Source organism: Zalophus californianus, chromosome 8 (genome assembly GCF_009762305.2).
Source record: "Zalophus californianus isolate mZalCal1 chromosome 8, mZalCal1.pri.v2, whole genome shotgun sequence".
Taxonomy (NCBI): Eukaryota; Metazoa; Chordata; class Mammalia; order Carnivora; family Otariidae; genus Zalophus; species Zalophus californianus.
The window spans coordinates 36212473-36229180 of record NC_045602.1 but is presented as its reverse complement, the minus strand read 5'-3'; the positions used below and the strand labels follow the sequence as shown (position 1 = coordinate 36229180).

Genomic DNA, 16708 nt, shown 5'->3' with positions numbered 1-16708 from the left:
CCAGCCCTTGCTGTCACTGTGCTCTGTCATCCTCATCTAGTTGTGATGGCTCCTCTCAGCTTTACAGAGTCCTCAGGTGTCCGTATCTAAAAGCAGAAAGGGTGAAGAATTCTTTACATGCTGCACCAGGGAGGATAAAATGGGAGGCAGTACCCAACATATTTCTTTCATGTTTTGTCGGCCAGCACTGGGCCACACACCGACCCTACCCACAGTGGATTCTGAGCACTGTCAGTGTCAGCGTCAATGGGGGGCTAACCCTGTCAGCATAGAAGCAGGTGGTGGAAGGGCTTTTGGATAAGTAACTAGCAGGGTCAGCCACAGTTTGCTATTTTCCCTTCTTTTCTGCCTCTTTCACAAAGGATTTTTGTCCCCCTTTTTGCTACTTACTTCATCTCATTAGTTTCTGTAAGAAAAAAAATTACTCAAACAGCATAAAAAATATTGACTCTTGCAGGTCAATATTACAGTATTACAAAAAAAGAATTACACAAACAGCATAAAAATACTGACTCTCACAGGTTCTTTTTTTTTTTTTAAAGATTTTATTTATTTATTTGACAGAGAGAGACACAGCGAGAGCAGGAACACAAGCAGGGGGAGTGGGGGAGGGAGAAGCAGGCTTCCCGCCGAGCAGGGAGCCCGATGCGGGGCTCGATCCCAGGACCCTGGGATCATGACCTGAGCCGAAGGCAGACGCTTAACGACTGAGCCACCCAGGCGCCCCATCACAGGTTCTTTTTTTTAGAAAACATGTGAATTTTGATAACTGTCATTATTAGATGTAGCCCATTTTCAGTCATTTTTATACTTCTTACAGGGGTCTAAGACTTAAGCTACATTATATGAACTGTTGTTGGAATAATTAAAACACTGTATCCATCTAGATAGGCCAAGCTCAAAAGGGGAATATGCTGCGGTGGGAAGAGGCCAGCTGTAGAATCCTAAACTCTTTCTTCACGTGTTTCTCCACCACTGACCAACTGTGACCCCTTCTTAGAACCTCACCTTCCTTCTGCCAGAGTGAGAGTTGGTGTGAGGCTCAAATGAGGTGGCACTCGCGAAGTGCCTAGCATTATGCGTGATGCACGGTATACTTTGTCATTATCGTCCTTAAGGGCGTCTTCTGGGCTAGGTCGTGGGCTTATGGAATTTTAGGGCTGGAGAAGCATTTTGAAGTCCAGTGCTTTCCTTATTTTAGAGATAGGAAACTGAAACTCAGAGTCACTTAAGCTTTCTGAAGCTTTCTGGTACACACATACCTGTGTACCTTAAAGCCTGTGAGGATCACCCAAGCTGGTGGGTGGAAAAGCAGTTACAGGTGAACTTTTTAACATCATTCATACAATAGCTAATTGCCTCGCCAGCTTAAAGACTTATGTATGATTTTTTAAAAACAACTTTCCAGCCTGACAACAGAAAAATTAATATTTTTTTCTTTCTTTTGAAAATTTAGATGTATCCAATTAAAACAGGCAATAGATGAAAATAAAAATGCTCTTCAAAAATTAAACAAAGTAAGTATTATGGTTAATGATATTACAGAAAACCTGTTTTTATACAGATATTTTCATTAAGTAGGAATTCATTAGAGTGGGTAAGTTTCTGGGTTTGATCACAGTCTAACTGTGATCAGTGCGGACTTGCCCGACTGGCTTACTGAGTGTGTGCTTTGGAGCAGAAAAGCCAGGCCTCTAAATGCTGAGAAAAGCTCAGCTTCGGTGAACTTACCCAGCATTGAGGACCCGGAAGATCCAGGAAGTTATTTTTTAATTTTACATTGTGTAAGTTTTCTGTTTTACAGTTAAGAGTTGTTTTGATTTTCATTACACTGTGGGGAGAGTACATAATCGGGCCCTGAGTAAGTGGTGAAGAAGCTTCTTGTATCACATGGCAGCTCTAATGTCAGTGACTCTGCAGAAATAGGAGGAACTAGAATTTACTCTCAGAAGTTCCTTCAGGATTTTCCCTGTTAGTATGAGCCTGAGCTTCAGCTAAGTGTCCAGGGCCAGAGACTCACAGAGCATTTAAAGTGGAAGGTATCTAAAAGTCTTCCTACCCACATTCTGAGCATCTCTTCCGAATTTCAATGACACAAAACTCTTGAATTTAGGAGGCAGGCTGACCCTAAATTTGAAATCTAATTATCCTGTTTCACAGGTGAGGAAGCTGAGTCTCCCAAAGGTGAAGCAGCTTTCTCAGTGTCTCACTGCCAAAAAGTGGCAGCACCTGAGATTGGCACCTGTCTTTTTGACTCCAAAGCCTATCTTCTGTCTGGAACCTATCTCTTACGGACTATAGAGGGTCTGGAAGAGCTAACAAGAAAACAAACAAAAAACCAAGTAGTATAATTTTATTTATCTCTTCATTTGGGTTACATTTCAATATAATAATCTACATTTCTCTTAATCTTACTTCTCTAAGGTAGCCTAGTCTCATGTTGACGTTTATGTTGTCTTCTAGAACTTACTGGAGTATTTTTTTCCTTCTAAAATAAATATAATAGGAAACTGAAATAAATTTTTCAGTGAAATATACTTATATTCTCTCATAGGCTGATGAACCTGCTCCTGTCGGGAACTATAATCAGAAAAAAGAGGAGGAGCGCAGTCTTTTGGATAAACTTACCCGCCAGCTGCAGGAACTTGCCGTGTCCATAAGTAGAGAAAATATAACCGAGTATGCTTCTTTCCTTACTTTCTTTCTGTCAGATATTATGTCACCAACAATTTTAATGTTTGATTCAGAATAAAGACATATTAAGAGTATAGATATAAATGAATGGTGATAACAGGTGTAATCAGTTGACATTTATTTATTGTGCATAGTAGAAAGTCTTAGATCCTATGAAAGATGTGAAGAAGTGAAAGTCATAATCTCTGCCCTTAGGTAATTTATAATCTAGTTGGGGAAACAAAAAAGCAATCTGAATAGCTAAATAAACAAGTGTTAGAAAATAAGGATGATGCTTCTAATGTCAGTGTTGTTATATAAAAAGAAATTATTTGGATTGCCTATTTGCTTCCTTCTTTCATAAATATTCTTTAAAAATTAGAGGCAGAAGTATACATTGTTTGTCTGCTGTCGTGGATGTTAATAACAGCCTTTGCAAAGCGGAAAGAAAACTTGGTCTAAACAAACCCAATTTGTGGAAAGCAAAAGAAGAAAATTAACTATTTAGACTCTTCAAGTGCTGTTCACATACTTTTACACTATCCTGGGAAAAATGCTAAAGGATGTAGATGCAAGGATTCTAGAATTTCCACTGATTTCGAGTACTGAGAATGACAATGTAGCTGGTTTGGGACTTAACCTTCCTACCATAAACAGCTATAAAATCTGGACAAAGTATACAAAACAGCTGGTCGAAGTCACTGAACATCAGCCAAGCAGGCTGATGGCCTTAATACAGGATAACAAAGGAACTTGAGTTCTACATTCACCCAGATCCTCTCCGTGGGGAAAATTTATGGGCTGTGGTACAGGAAGGTGGATCCTAAACAGGGAGCCGCCGTATCACTGAGCTCAGGAGGCAGAGATCAAATTTTGGAGTTCCCAAGGCCTTTGGGGCTTCTGGGAGAGAGAAAGGAGTTGCAAGAGACAACTACAGAAATCTGAATAGACTCCTGGGCTACACAGCGTGATTCCAGAAGCACTGGCAGAAAGTACCTTCTAGGAGACTGAGAGCTTAAAAGATTCTGGAAGTCATACAATCCTGGAAAAATATTGGCGTTTGTACCCAGTTAGAATAAAGAGACTTTGGCAAATGCTTCAGGCATTTAGTGGAGATCACAGAAGGCCTTAGTCATGCTGTCATTGTCATTGCTGTTATTAGGAGTACTGAAAATACCCTAGTACTAAGAACTGTGATCTTGAAATAAAGACAAGACTGAAGTAGATCTTGTCCAAGCCTAAAACCAGACCTTAACAGGAACATGATAATTTAACTGTGTAACAGAGTAAAATTCAACACTATAGAGGAGGATGACATAATCCAAAGTCTCTAAATGTCTCATCCGTAATAGTCACTAATAAGAGAATTACTGGAAGTACAAAAGAGCAGCAGTAAATAAATAATCAGCAACTAAATAATAAGATAGTAAAAGCAGACTTAGATCTGAACTAGATAATACAATTAGCTGACAAAGACTTCTAAATAATGATTAATATGTTAAAAGAAGAAAAGATGGATGAAATGGAAAAAAGTGGAGTATTTTAAGAACATTCAAATGTAGAAAATGAACGTTCTTCAACTGTAAAATATTTGATGAAACAATGACTGAGAAGTTTCTCAGTTTGATTCAATATGTAGATTCAAAGAGGTGGAAAATGTCATATAATAAGGAGAAAAAATAACCAGTAGAAGCTCAGATGACCCAAATGTGAAAATTAGCAAACAAGAACTATAAAACAACTGTTTTCAGCTTGTTAAAGAATTTGTCGGTAAAGATGGATAGCTTGGATGGATAAGGAGGAATCAAGCAGAGAAATGGCAGCTAACAAAATTTATAGCTTTAAGTGTATACCTTAGAAAGGAAGAAAAGTTGAGCATCAGTTATTGAAGTTTCCAGCTTAAGAAGACAAGAACAAGAGATTAAACCCAAGGCAAGTAGAAAGGAGGAAATAATAGAAATAAGAGCAGAAAACAATAAATAATAAAAAGACATAGTAGATAATATCAATAAAGCCAAAAGTTAGTTCTTTGGAAGAATTAATTAATGGATAAATTCCTAGCAAGACTGATCAAGAAAAGAGAAAGAGAAAGGAAAACAACAAGAAAACAAGGATGAAAACTAATCACTACAGATCCTATAGAAATTAAAAGGATGCTGTGAAGATATTATGAACAACTTTATGCCAAGACATTTGAAAATCCAGAAAAAAATAATTTCCTTGAAAAATAAAAGGTACTTGACACAGGTGAAGAGAAAATCTTAATAGTCCTGCTAAAATATCTACGAAAGAAGTTGAATGTGTGATTAAAAACCTTCCCACAGAATAAATTCTCAGGTGGCTTCACTGATGAATTGCTGCAAACATTTAAAAAAGAAATAATACCAGTATTACAAAATCTTTATAGAGAATAGAAGAACATTTCCCAAATCATTTTATGAGCTTTAGATAACAAAACTTGACAAGAATATTATAAGAAAAATAGCAAGGCCCTCATGAACACATGAACAAACCCAATATAAAATATTAGCAAACAATCCAGTATCATTTCAAAATGACAATACAGCATGAGTAAGTGGAATTTATTCCAGGACACAAGGTTAGTTTAACATTCAAAAATCAATAATTAAAGTTCACTCTCTTAACACAATGAAGAAGGACCATGAATAATCATGTCAAGTTCCCATTATCCTTGGCAACATTTTAGAATAATTGACTCATAAAAGATGTACAAAAGATCTCCTAAAAAGGGAAAAGGGCACTTTGAAAATCAATATGACATATTTTATGGGTTTTTATTTTTATGGTGTAAAAATTTTGTTAAGTTACTGTTTATGTGGGGCGCCTGGGTGGCTCAGTCGTTAGGCATCTGCCTTCGGCTCAGGTCATGATCTCAGAGTCCTGGGATCGAGCCCCATGTCGGGCTCCCTGCTCAGTGGGAAGCCTGCTTCTCCCTCTCCCACTTCCCCTGCTTGTGTTCCTTCTCTCACTGTGTCTTTCTCTGTCAAATAAAGAAATAAAAATCTTAAAAAAAAAGTTACTGTTTATGTTTAGGTCACTGTGGTATGAGGGTATCCCACAAATATTTTAAACCAAGTGAACCCAGTACTCTGTACTCTTTATTCTGGAGAGTATCTCATAATTGGCTGGTTTCATATTTAGCAATGTTCATTTGCATCAGTCTAAATATGTTGTTATCCCCATTTTTAAGATAAGCTTCTCTAATGTAAGCTTTAGGAGAGCGAAGATCTCTGTTTTGTTCATTGTCGTATCCCAAGCACATAGTGTCTGTCACACAGTAGGTGCCCAGGAAACATTTGATGACTTTGCTGAAGTGTTGAATGACAAATAAAGCTCAGAGAGATTTAGTGACTCATCCAAACTAGTATTATTTTAATTCTTCTCTCTTCCCTCACCTCCCATTGTACCTCGTTAATACCTTTATAAACGTCTTTCTCTTCATCCTAATGCTGTTTTTTTTTTATTTAGTTCATACTGTTGTCTTGTTTCACTTTAACAGCCACCTTTGCCTTTAGCCCTTTTTCCAGTCTGTTCCCCACATTGTAGCCTAGTCATCTTTTCAAAGTACAGATGAGATCATGACCTTCTCTTACTTCATTCTTAGAGACTGTGTTAGAAGGAAAGCTCACATGGGTTGCATTCTGCTCACCTCTTTTCAGCCTCATCTCTTTCTTACTCATTTCTTCAAGCCTTGTCCTACCATTCATGAGCTACTTGAGGTTCCCTCAACTTGAGCCTCCTCACTCCCTCTCCTTCCTTTCTACTTCCTTTTTAACTCATTTATTCCAAGTCATCCCTCCAGACCTAATTCTAAGCCTTTTCTGATCCCCACCCATACAGTGTAGGTTAAGTGTCTCTCTATGTGTTTCCTTAGTATCCTGTGTATACCTCTAATGTACCTATCAAACTATATTGTAATTACCCATTTTCTAGATTGTCTCACTGTAAGCTCCTCGAGGACAGGGAATTGTTTACGTGATTTACCAGGTTCTGTATCCACTGTGTTTGACATGAACCTGACATACATCATTATCATCATCATAGCGGACTTCTATTAAAAACTTGTGGCAGGAAGGCACTGTTCTAAACCCTCTGCGGATTTGTAACTCATGTAATCTTCGTGACAGTCCTGTGAGGCAGGTTCTATTATAACCTTCACTTTACCAATGAGAAATGGAAAGCTTAAAAGAAACCTACGCAAGGTCACTCAACAAGGAGAGGACATAGCCAGAATGTAAACTCAGAGCCCGTGCTGTAACCACTGTATCATAGCGCTCAAGCAGCATTTGCTGAAGGGATGGATGAATCCAAGACTTGAACACATGTCCCATGACCTCAAGTCCCATGCGTGCTCGGCCGTGTCCCATACATGACTCAGATGTATTAACTCCTTCACCACTCAGTCCCTCAAATCACATATTGTTCCCTAGATGGTAGAAACCATGAGTTGTGCTTTCTCCTTATTTCCTTTATTTGCCCAGTTCCAAATATGGGTAGGATCTTCTGTATGTAGAAGCTGTCCTCATTACTTGATCTGTTCTTATACGTTATTTCAAGTGGTCCTTATCATAGAACTATTTTTCACAGAATTGGGGCACCTACTGAAAGAGAAGAACATGACGATTCTGCTGATGACGATGAAGAAGATGAAGAAGAAGATGATGAAGAAGAGAGTGAAGAAAGTGGTGGAGAGGAAGAAGAAACAGAAGAGGAAGAAAAACAGGAAAATGAATCCCACCACCAGGGAACAAGTACAGAATACATTGCCATTGGAGATTTTACTGCTCAGCAAGCTGGGGATCTTACATTTAAGGTAGAAACAAGACTAGAACTTAACCTAAGGATAAGTTTGCATACCTGACAGAATAAGAAAACTCTAGCTATATGCCTAGATTACATGTTCCTGGTATTGTTTTTAAAGACTCAATCTCTTTTAATAAAATTAGTAAAAATTATGATTTATAGACAGTGATCGTGTGAAATTATGTTATCAAAGTTATATGGTAAGAGAATGGTGAAATTAAATGCTATTTTATTTTTGAAAATAGTTTCAGTGTTGATAATTTCTAATTTAGGGGTCAATTTTAATTTACAATGTTTTACTTTGTTTCGATTTAAGAAAGGGGAAATTCTCCTTGTAATTGACAAAAAACCTGATGGCTGGTGGATAGCTAAGAATGCCAAAGGAAACAAAGGTCTCATTCCCAGAACCTACGTGGAGGTTAGTCTTTATTGTTTATTCTTTCCCTTTTTCTCCTTTGAAAACTTTTTTTCCATTTAAAAAAATTTTTTTTCAAAACTTGTCTTCATTTTTAATAAAACGTTTAGCTGTATTCTTTGATCAATTGACTGGTGAGTGACTTGAGATATAGAATTTACTTTAATTTTAGAGGGACAGGGCATGGGGAAAATCTTGTGTGTTAACAGTCCTGGGGATCTGTGAAGAGCTGTTATGCAGGTGAGGCCTAGAATGTTATGACACAAAGTGCTTTGTGGATTAATGCTGATCATAAAAATTAATAGTTTATTGTAGGTTGTCAAACGAAACCACAGTTAACTTCCACTAATGTAAGATCCCTTACTTGGATGTACACATACTGTACATGCGTGTTTGCAGCCTTTTTTTTAATATTTCATTATATAGCATGGTCATTTTCTTTGCCAATATATATGGATATCTGTCTAGATCAGCACTGTCCAATAGAAAAATAATGCAAACTATAAATGCATTTTTAAATTTTCTCATAACCACACTGAGATGTCTTTTTTTCTGATAGCACTTCTAACACTTAATTGTGTGATTTTTTTTCCAACATCAAATACATGTTGTTTTCCACACCAGTTTTCTGAAACCAATAAGGTGTCCAACAATTCAATTCAATTCTGACACTAACTCCTGGAGTTAGCGCAGACCAGTCAAGTTAAGGGCTCACCCCACGAGCTGCCCTAATTCAGTTGCCAGTCCCAAGTTCCACAGGCCACCTGTACTTCTGAGGGACCAGCTATAAATTCAGTTCCCACATGCCTCCTCAGGTTTGATCATTTGATCAAGGGACTCCCAGAACTCAGGTGACCTTACTTGTGTTTACCAGTTTAGTATAAAGGCTACAGCTCAGGAACAGCCAAATGGAAGGCATGGATAGGGCAAGGTATTGGGAAATGGAAAGAGTGGGACCTGGATCTTCCATGCTCTCTCTGGGGCCACCCTCCCACCCAGCACAGCATTCTATGTGGTCACCAACCTACAAGGCTCCCAAAACCCTGTCTTTTAGAGGTTTTTATGGAGGTATTGTTACATCGGCATGATTGAATAAGTGATTGGCCATTGGTGACTGAATTCAGTTTCCTGCTCCTTTATCCTCGCTGAAGGTGAGGAGGGTGGTAGTGGTGGTGCCCTGAAAGTTCTAACCCTCTAATCACATGGCTGGTTCCTCTGGCAGCCTGCTCCCCGCGTCCCATCACCTCATTAGCATAAACTCAAGTCTGGTTGAAAGGGGCTTGTTATGAATAACATAAGACACTCCTATCACTTAGGAAGTTCCAAGAGTTTTAGGAACTCTTGGCAAGAGTTCCTAAGAGTGGGAATAAAGACTAAATATATATATATTTTTATTATACAACATGCATTTGAAAAAAGGAAAAAAAACAGGTGACATTTTTAATAATATATATTATCTAATATATCAAAATATTATCATTTCAGCCTATAATCAATATTTAAAAATATTTTCTTTTTTTTCATACCAAGTCTTCAAATTCCAGTGTATATTTTACACCAAAATAGCACATCTCAGTTTGAGGTAGTCACACTTCAAGTGTCCGTAGCCACACGTGGCGAGTGGCTGCTGTCTTGCACAGTTCAGGTTTGAATCATCTTTTTCATTGGTAGCATAGTATTCCAATTTCATGTAGATGGACATGTTGTTTCCAACCTATAAGAACTACAAATTATGTTGCACGGAGCTACAGTTAGCTTCCACTGTGAGATACAAAAGATCCCCCCCAAATATTGGCTTAAATAAGGTAGAAGCATATTTGTCTCATGCATGGAAGAAGTGTGGAGGTAGGCAATGAAAGGAATGTGAAGGCCCCATCTAATATTTTACTCTGTACTTACGTGAGAGGCAAGTCTTCCAAGGGTTATCTAAAGAGATAGGTAAATTGGCTGCTAGATATTTTAATGATTCCAAGAAGCAAAAGAAGAAAGGGGAATAAGAAGCCAAAAGGCATGACCTGCTATCTTTTTAAGTTGGTTTCCTGGAATTTACAAAAAACCTTCCAATGATATCTCCTCGATCAGAATTGAGTCTGTTGTTAACACCTAGCTGCAAAGAAGATTTGGAAAATGCAGACTTTTAGCTGGCTCATTGCTAAAATCAGGGATTCTGTTAGAAAAGAAGAGGTGGAGGGGCGCCTGGGTGGCTCAGTTGTTAAGTGTCTGCCTTCGGCTCAGGTCATGATCCCAGCGTCCTGGGATCGAGCCCCGCATCAGGCTCCCTGCTCAGCGGGAAGCCTGCTTCTCAAGAACTCCCCCACTCCCCCTACTTGTGTTCCCTCTCTTGCTGTGTCTCTCTCTGTCAAAGAAATAAGTAAAATTAAAAAGAAAAGAGGTGAAGTTTAGGTGGTAGACAACCAACAACCTGTGTTCTAATCAGTCTGCACAGACATCTTTGTAGATTTGTCTGATTTATTCCCCTCAGATAAATTCCTAGGTGCTCAGTGCTGGCTCAAAAGGTTTACACCTTTATATTTTGATTTAGTTTGCCATTTTGCCTTTCAGAAAAGTCATGCTTATTTGTTCTCTCATCCCCAGCATCTGAGAGTACTTTTTCCCCATACATGTGCCACGGATGGCTGCCATCCATCCTTTTGCCAGTGTGGTAGGCAAAAAGAGGCCCATTATTGTTTCTATTTGCATTCATTGGACTGCTAATAAAGTTGAGCATCATTTCATATACTTTATAATCATTTCTATGTCTTCTTTGTAGATTTCCTTTTTAGTTCTTTTGACTATTTTTCTAAGAGATTTTTTTAAGTTGTATTGATTTATAAGAGTATTGTAATATTTTCAGGATAACGGTATTAACCCTTGGAAATCTGTGACAGATATTTTCTTTGTTGACTTTGAACCGTGTTTATTTTTTATGTTGCTAAGTCTGTCAGTGTTTCCATGATTTTTGGTTTTGGTATTAAGATTGGAAAGGACTTCCCCATCTCAACATTTTTTCTTCTAACATTTTTCTTCTAACACTTTTCTAAACACTTTAACACTTCTAACTTCTTTTATTTCTACTTTCTTTTTTTATTTATTGAAATAAATTCTGCTTGGAATTTATCTTGATTAAACTTGCTCTCTACCTCTATCCTTATAAATTTCTCAAATAGTGAAGTTATCAACAATATGTTGAAATCTTTTTCCCACTGATTTCTGATACACCCATCATGTACCTTCCCACCTATAGTTGAGCCTTTCTGAAAGTGTTTTTATTGGTTGATTTTTGCATTAGGTAAAAAGCACTTCATATTTCAATAATTTTTCAGCCCTATGATAAAGAAAGCCAAGACTCAAGTGAAGGCAGCGAAGAAGATGTAGAGGTGGGGGACCAAACAGCAGAAGGGGAAGAAGTTAAACAAAGGTAAAAGGTGTGAGAGGATATCAGAGTGAGTTTAAGAAACTTTTTGTTTATTTTTACTGTTGTAAATAATTCAAGAATTTTTGAAATGGAAACAACTTGCAGTTTGAGTTACTATTTGCTTAAAGATCAGTACTACTTTAATTTCGTGATTATTTTTAGTACATGATACTCTCCTTTCTTGGTTTCATTTAGAGACTCTTAAGTTTTTGGAACTTATTGACAATTAAATACTTTGTTCTTTGATTGATGACGCTCCCTAATTGAGTCAATAAGCATGAGCTGTCTGAACTGTCTGTGCACTCACCTTGCTATTTTGTGCCCCCCAGGACTGATTCTCACTGGAGTGCTGTCCGAAAAGCTATCTCAGAGGTTGGTATCACCTGTTCTGTTAATGATGTCATGTTTTGTTACCTAACAGTTCTGATAGAGTGCAGATTCAAAACAGGATGGAGACTTCGGAAGATAGCATCGGATCTTAAACAGGGTACAGGGCATGGAATGGACAGAGTATAAAACATACAGTTCTGGCTTAATAAGCCTGTGCTCCAGGTAATATTTCTCCTTAGGCCTTTTCTGTAAGAAGAGTAGATTTGAGGACTTGCAACTGTCTCTTACTGATTCTGCCTGAATTTTCTACCATTTGGGTAAAGGCTGATGTTAAATTCAGTTAATATGAAAAATTCCGAAAAGCTCAAAAAAGTAAGAAATTATCCATATTCCTATCATTTAAACGAGTTACATAACAAAATGAAAATCCACTCCTTCCCTCCCATAACTAATCACCATTAATAGTTTAGTCAATACCCTTTCTGACCTCTTACCCTACTTATCACTTACATGGATGTGCTCATATGTATGTACGTGTGTGTATGTACACATATACAAAAAAGCCATGAATTCTTCAGTGCATATCAGTTTCTGATGTTAACTCATCTGTTACGTGGCAGTACATCGTAGAGCGGGACCGGGGTAGGGACATTTTGATGAAAGATGTGCAGGAAGCACCTGGTCTGGAGCACAGAGCTCTACTCACCGGGCACTGCATAAGGCTTAGGTTCTTGGGAGATACGAGGATTCAGTGTTGGATGGCATCCTCCAGAATTTGAGGTTAAACTGCTGTATTTGTCCACTAAAGTCTGCATGTTTGTGATTTCCTTTTCTGGGTCGTAGTTGCTGTAGTGATAAGAGAAAGTATTATGGAGGTGAGGAACATGAATAAAAACAAGCAACTCAGTTTTGTCTTTACTGTCTTCAGCAGATAAGCACTGTTGATGTGTTGACCACAATGGGAGCTATTCCTGCAGGGTTCCGGCCTTCCACACTCTTCCAGCTTCTGGAGGAAGGTAACAGGTGTCTGTGAGCTACCACAAGCTTATAGTTAAGCAGTCAGGCTTTGTGTCTAATGTTACTGTTTTAGCCAAAATAAGATGTTTAAAAAGATGTTGAATATCACAACTTTTTGGTACTCCTCATTTCCTTCATTTTTCCTAGGACAGTGGAGGAAGGATCCCTGATTCTGTTAGATTCCGGTCTGTTTACCTGTGCTCTGGCTTCTAGTCCCTTTGCTTTATTTCAAAAAAATGTGACTTTTCTAATTAGGAGCCCTTTTGTGTATCTTCAGCCCACCCCCCCTTCCCTGCACTGGCTCCTGCCCTCATCAGTCTACCAGCATGCCTGATACCTTTAAGACCCAGCTCCTCTCACCCTATCCCACGTTAGCCAAAGCCTCCCTTTCTCTCCCTTTCCTCACAGAAAGATTTTTCTGAAGAATTATTATCCATTTGCATTTCCGTTTTCTTATTTGTTCTTGGATTTCTCTGTACTTAACAACATTTGTCCATAAGCTCATTAAAGAGAAATAATGTTGGGGGAGGATCTCCTATATACCCTGAGTTGTTGAGTTATCTGTGGAAGGGCTGCTTTGAGGTTCCTCGGCCAGGAAGGCTCTTCTCAGCCCTCCCTGAATGCCCATCTCCTTCTCATCCTTTGCATCCCAGGGGAATTCTATCTTCCCAGAGATGTCTTCTTTGAAAAACACCCTTCCACTTGAGCACCCTTTATGGATTTAAGTTAGTTTATAATTATTTTATTCTCTCGTCTACTTATTTTTTTAAAATTATTTCCCCCACTTAACTGTAAGCTAATAAGGGCAGGGGCTGTATTTCTCTGATTCACATATGTATTTGCAGGTCCTAGCAGAGTGCCTGGCCCACAGTGGGAACTCAGAAATGATTTCTCAAATGAATAAATGATTTTGTAATCAGTATTCTTCATAATAAGTATGGGAAAACAGTATAATAATGGTTTTGTATTAAGAAGTAAAATTAATAATTATATATTTTTCTAAAGAGTATTTACACGTTTTCTGCATTTTACAAAAATATTTGAATGGATCATCTTCATCACAGGGCATGTTATTGGCCTAAAAGTTTTTAAGATCTTTCTTAAAGCTGCTTTAAGATCAGCTCTTATATGCTTCTGTCTTTACTTTTTCTACTGTTATTCTTTCAGGTAAACAAATCTCTATTGGCATATATGTTTTAGAAAGCAAGTTCCTAGTAAGCAGCTTGACGTTTTGGATGTCTGTTTCCTAAATTTGTCACATAACATCATACATTTTTGGCTTTGGATTTCATTCCTTTCTTTGTAAGAAAATAAAGGAAAAATTGTTTTTTCAGGGAATCAGTTTCGAGCAAGTTACTTCTTACAGCCAGGGCTCACTCCTTCACAACTGGCCTTCAGAGATCTAATGTGGGATGCTAAAACAGGCGCTGTGAGTATGGTTGCTATCAGCAAAATTATACCTTTCCATATTCGGTTATGGTTGCAAGTATACAAATAGCATGTAAATTGATTAATGCATTCTAGAAAATTAAAAAATTGTTTCTGTATTTTAATTTGTAAACACTCAGTGATCGTTTCATTGCTAAGACGAAACTGTTGCTTTCTTCTTCCATTGTTACTAAGGAAGTAATACTAGGCATCTCTCTTACTCATTCTTTGCCTCGGTGAAAAAGGGAATGATAATAATACTTCTAACATAGGGTTATTATGAGAATTACATTATATGTGTGGAGGGCTGAGAACAGTGTCTGGCACATGATAACTCAGTAAATGTTAGCCAATATCAGTAGTAGTAGTAGTAACATTTTTTTTCATTAAGTGGGAATGAGGAAGTTGAAAGTCCTTTATGATTATACTTTTTGGGGAGAGCTTAGAGTAGAAGATTCCTGGTATCCCGAGTGCTTGAAGTAGGAAATACTCTTGATATTTAATTCTACTGTCTTCCTTTTTAGCAGATATAAACCACATTAGAGCACATCACTCCCCTTCCTGTTTACCTTCTGCCTTTTCTCCCTTCCTCTCTCAGAGCCTCAAGGGAGAAATAAGAGGACCCAGTGTGGTCAGGTTTTGTGGGGAGAGGTGGTGTAGAATTTTCCCCTCTCGATCCGAGCATTGCCTGGGACCCTTCTTAGTGTGAAGTATCTTTTATTGCAAGTCAGCAAAGATGTTTGTATTTTGTCTGTTTAGTGTACTAGTACTTGAATAAATGACCTTCAGTTTTATGAACTTGTACCCAGAGAACTAAATATTCAGCTCTCATTTCTTAAACTGAAAATGTTGACAAGCTGTTAGATATTGTCTCATTTTTTCAATGATATAAGGTCTTTAAATGAAAAGGCCGATGACCATAAAGCAGAGTGTTAAGAGTTGAAGATGTTTTTAAATGAGGAACCAGAGTGCCAGTTTATTTATGGGCTTTCTGAACTGTACTTGTGAAGTAGAACTGAATAATGCTATCCAATGGTCAGTGCATTCTCTCCATCAAAACATCTATGTCAGAAGCCAAGGAGCAATGTAGGTAAATGCTTGGAATTAAAACAAGGAGGAGCCAGATGGATAATACTAATGCCGGCTGTCATTGGTTATTATGCTATGGTGACCTTCTACACTTACCCACATTATATAAGAATGAACTGGAATGCAGTGATTCCATAGTCAGGTCATTCATTTTACCTGATTATACTGACCGTTTTTTCATTATGATTTTTTGTTATTTATCCCCAAAATGCAAATATTTCAAATATAAAGATTTATGGAAAATTTACCTAAGGTTTTTATTTTAAGTTGAGCAGACTATTGAAACTTTTCTTGTGTATATTTATGTGTAAATTTTTTCATCCTTTTTTATTCTATATACATTTTAAGTATTTATAAAAGATGCTTTGAAAATGAATTTGTCTTATAAGCCATAAGATAAACCTATTTTATAACTAATTTTTCTCTCAGATTAGGTCAAGACCAAGTCGTGTTTCATGCATTCTGACCCTCTGGAGCTGTAAAATGATTCCTCTTCCAGGAATGAGCATCCAGGTTCTCAGTAGACACGTACGCCTCTGTCTATTTGATGGTAATAAGGTGAGCTTACTGAGGAGTAAATCAGTTCACATCAGTCTGGAAAAATATTTTGTCAAGGCCACATATTAAACATGTGATGCCTGGGGTATGTCTATGTCTTTGTCTCTCTCTTTCTGTATGCGTGTGTATACATATAAAATAATATGTGATAGAATGCAAACCGTAAGGGTTCTGATGACATAGGCTTAATTCCTGGCTCTTTCAGTTGCTAAGTGCATGATGTCCATATACATATCACAGTTAACTCCTCTAAAGCCTTAGATTTCTCGCTTACAAAAAAGGTACTGATGCCTATCTTCCAGTATTGTATATAGTTCATGTCTTGAGTGTACAGAATCTGAAGAATCTAAATGACTCTTAAAAAATTGATTTGTTTGTGAGATACAGCTTCAATACAGTGCTTAGCTAGAAATTTGTAGCTTTAACTGAATAGCTAAAAAAGAAAGATTTAAAATCAGTGATCTAAGCTACCAACTCAAGACGCTAGAAAAGGAAGAGTGAGTTAAACCGGACGAAAGTAAAATGGAGGAACTATTAGAAATAAGAGTGGAATTTAATGAAAAAAAAGATTAAACTTAAATAAAACAAACCTAAATTTAAAATGCCAAAAAAGAGTGAATTTAATGAAATAGAAAACAGATGAACAAAAGAGAAAATCAAAAAAAGCAAAAGTTTATTCTTTGATAAGTTTACTAAATTGAAGAATGCCTAGTAACACTGATAAAAGAGAAAAAGAGAAAAAGAAAACAAATGATCAGTATCTGACATGAAAATGGAGATCTCACCACAGATCCACAGACATTAAAAGGATAATATCAAGGGATATCATAAACATCCTTATGCCAATAAATTTGACAATATAGATAAATAGATAAATGCCTTGAAAATCATAATTTATCAAAACTGACATAAGAAGAAATAGAAAAAAATTTTAAAAATTTGTGATAGAATGCGAAAAA

The 16708-nt window shown here is 37.3% G+C and overlaps 1 protein-coding gene across 3 annotated transcripts in view; it reads left to right on the top strand.

Moving 5' to 3' along the window:
- NPHP1 (nephrocystin 1) overlaps nucleotides 1-16708 on the top strand; it is a 52771-nt gene that overhangs the window by 5657 nt on the left and 30406 nt on the right. For 2 of the 3 annotated variants that reach the window (XM_027623277.2, XM_027623273.2), the window contains exons 3-11: nucleotides 1457-1517; nucleotides 2555-2679; nucleotides 7282-7507; nucleotides 7814-7915; nucleotides 11236-11330; nucleotides 11657-11699; nucleotides 12586-12673; nucleotides 14009-14103; nucleotides 15621-15749. In XM_027623277.2, coding sequence (XP_027479078.1) covers nucleotides 1457-1517; nucleotides 2555-2679; nucleotides 7282-7507; nucleotides 7814-7915; nucleotides 11236-11330; nucleotides 11657-11699; nucleotides 12586-12673; nucleotides 14009-14103; nucleotides 15621-15749 — 964 coding nt within the window. The remainder of the gene's footprint in view (nucleotides 1-1456; nucleotides 1518-2554; nucleotides 2680-7281; nucleotides 7508-7813; nucleotides 7916-11235; nucleotides 11331-11656; nucleotides 11700-12585; nucleotides 12674-14008; nucleotides 14104-15620; nucleotides 15750-16708) is intronic. The other variant, XM_027623276.2, reaches the window with a different exon arrangement.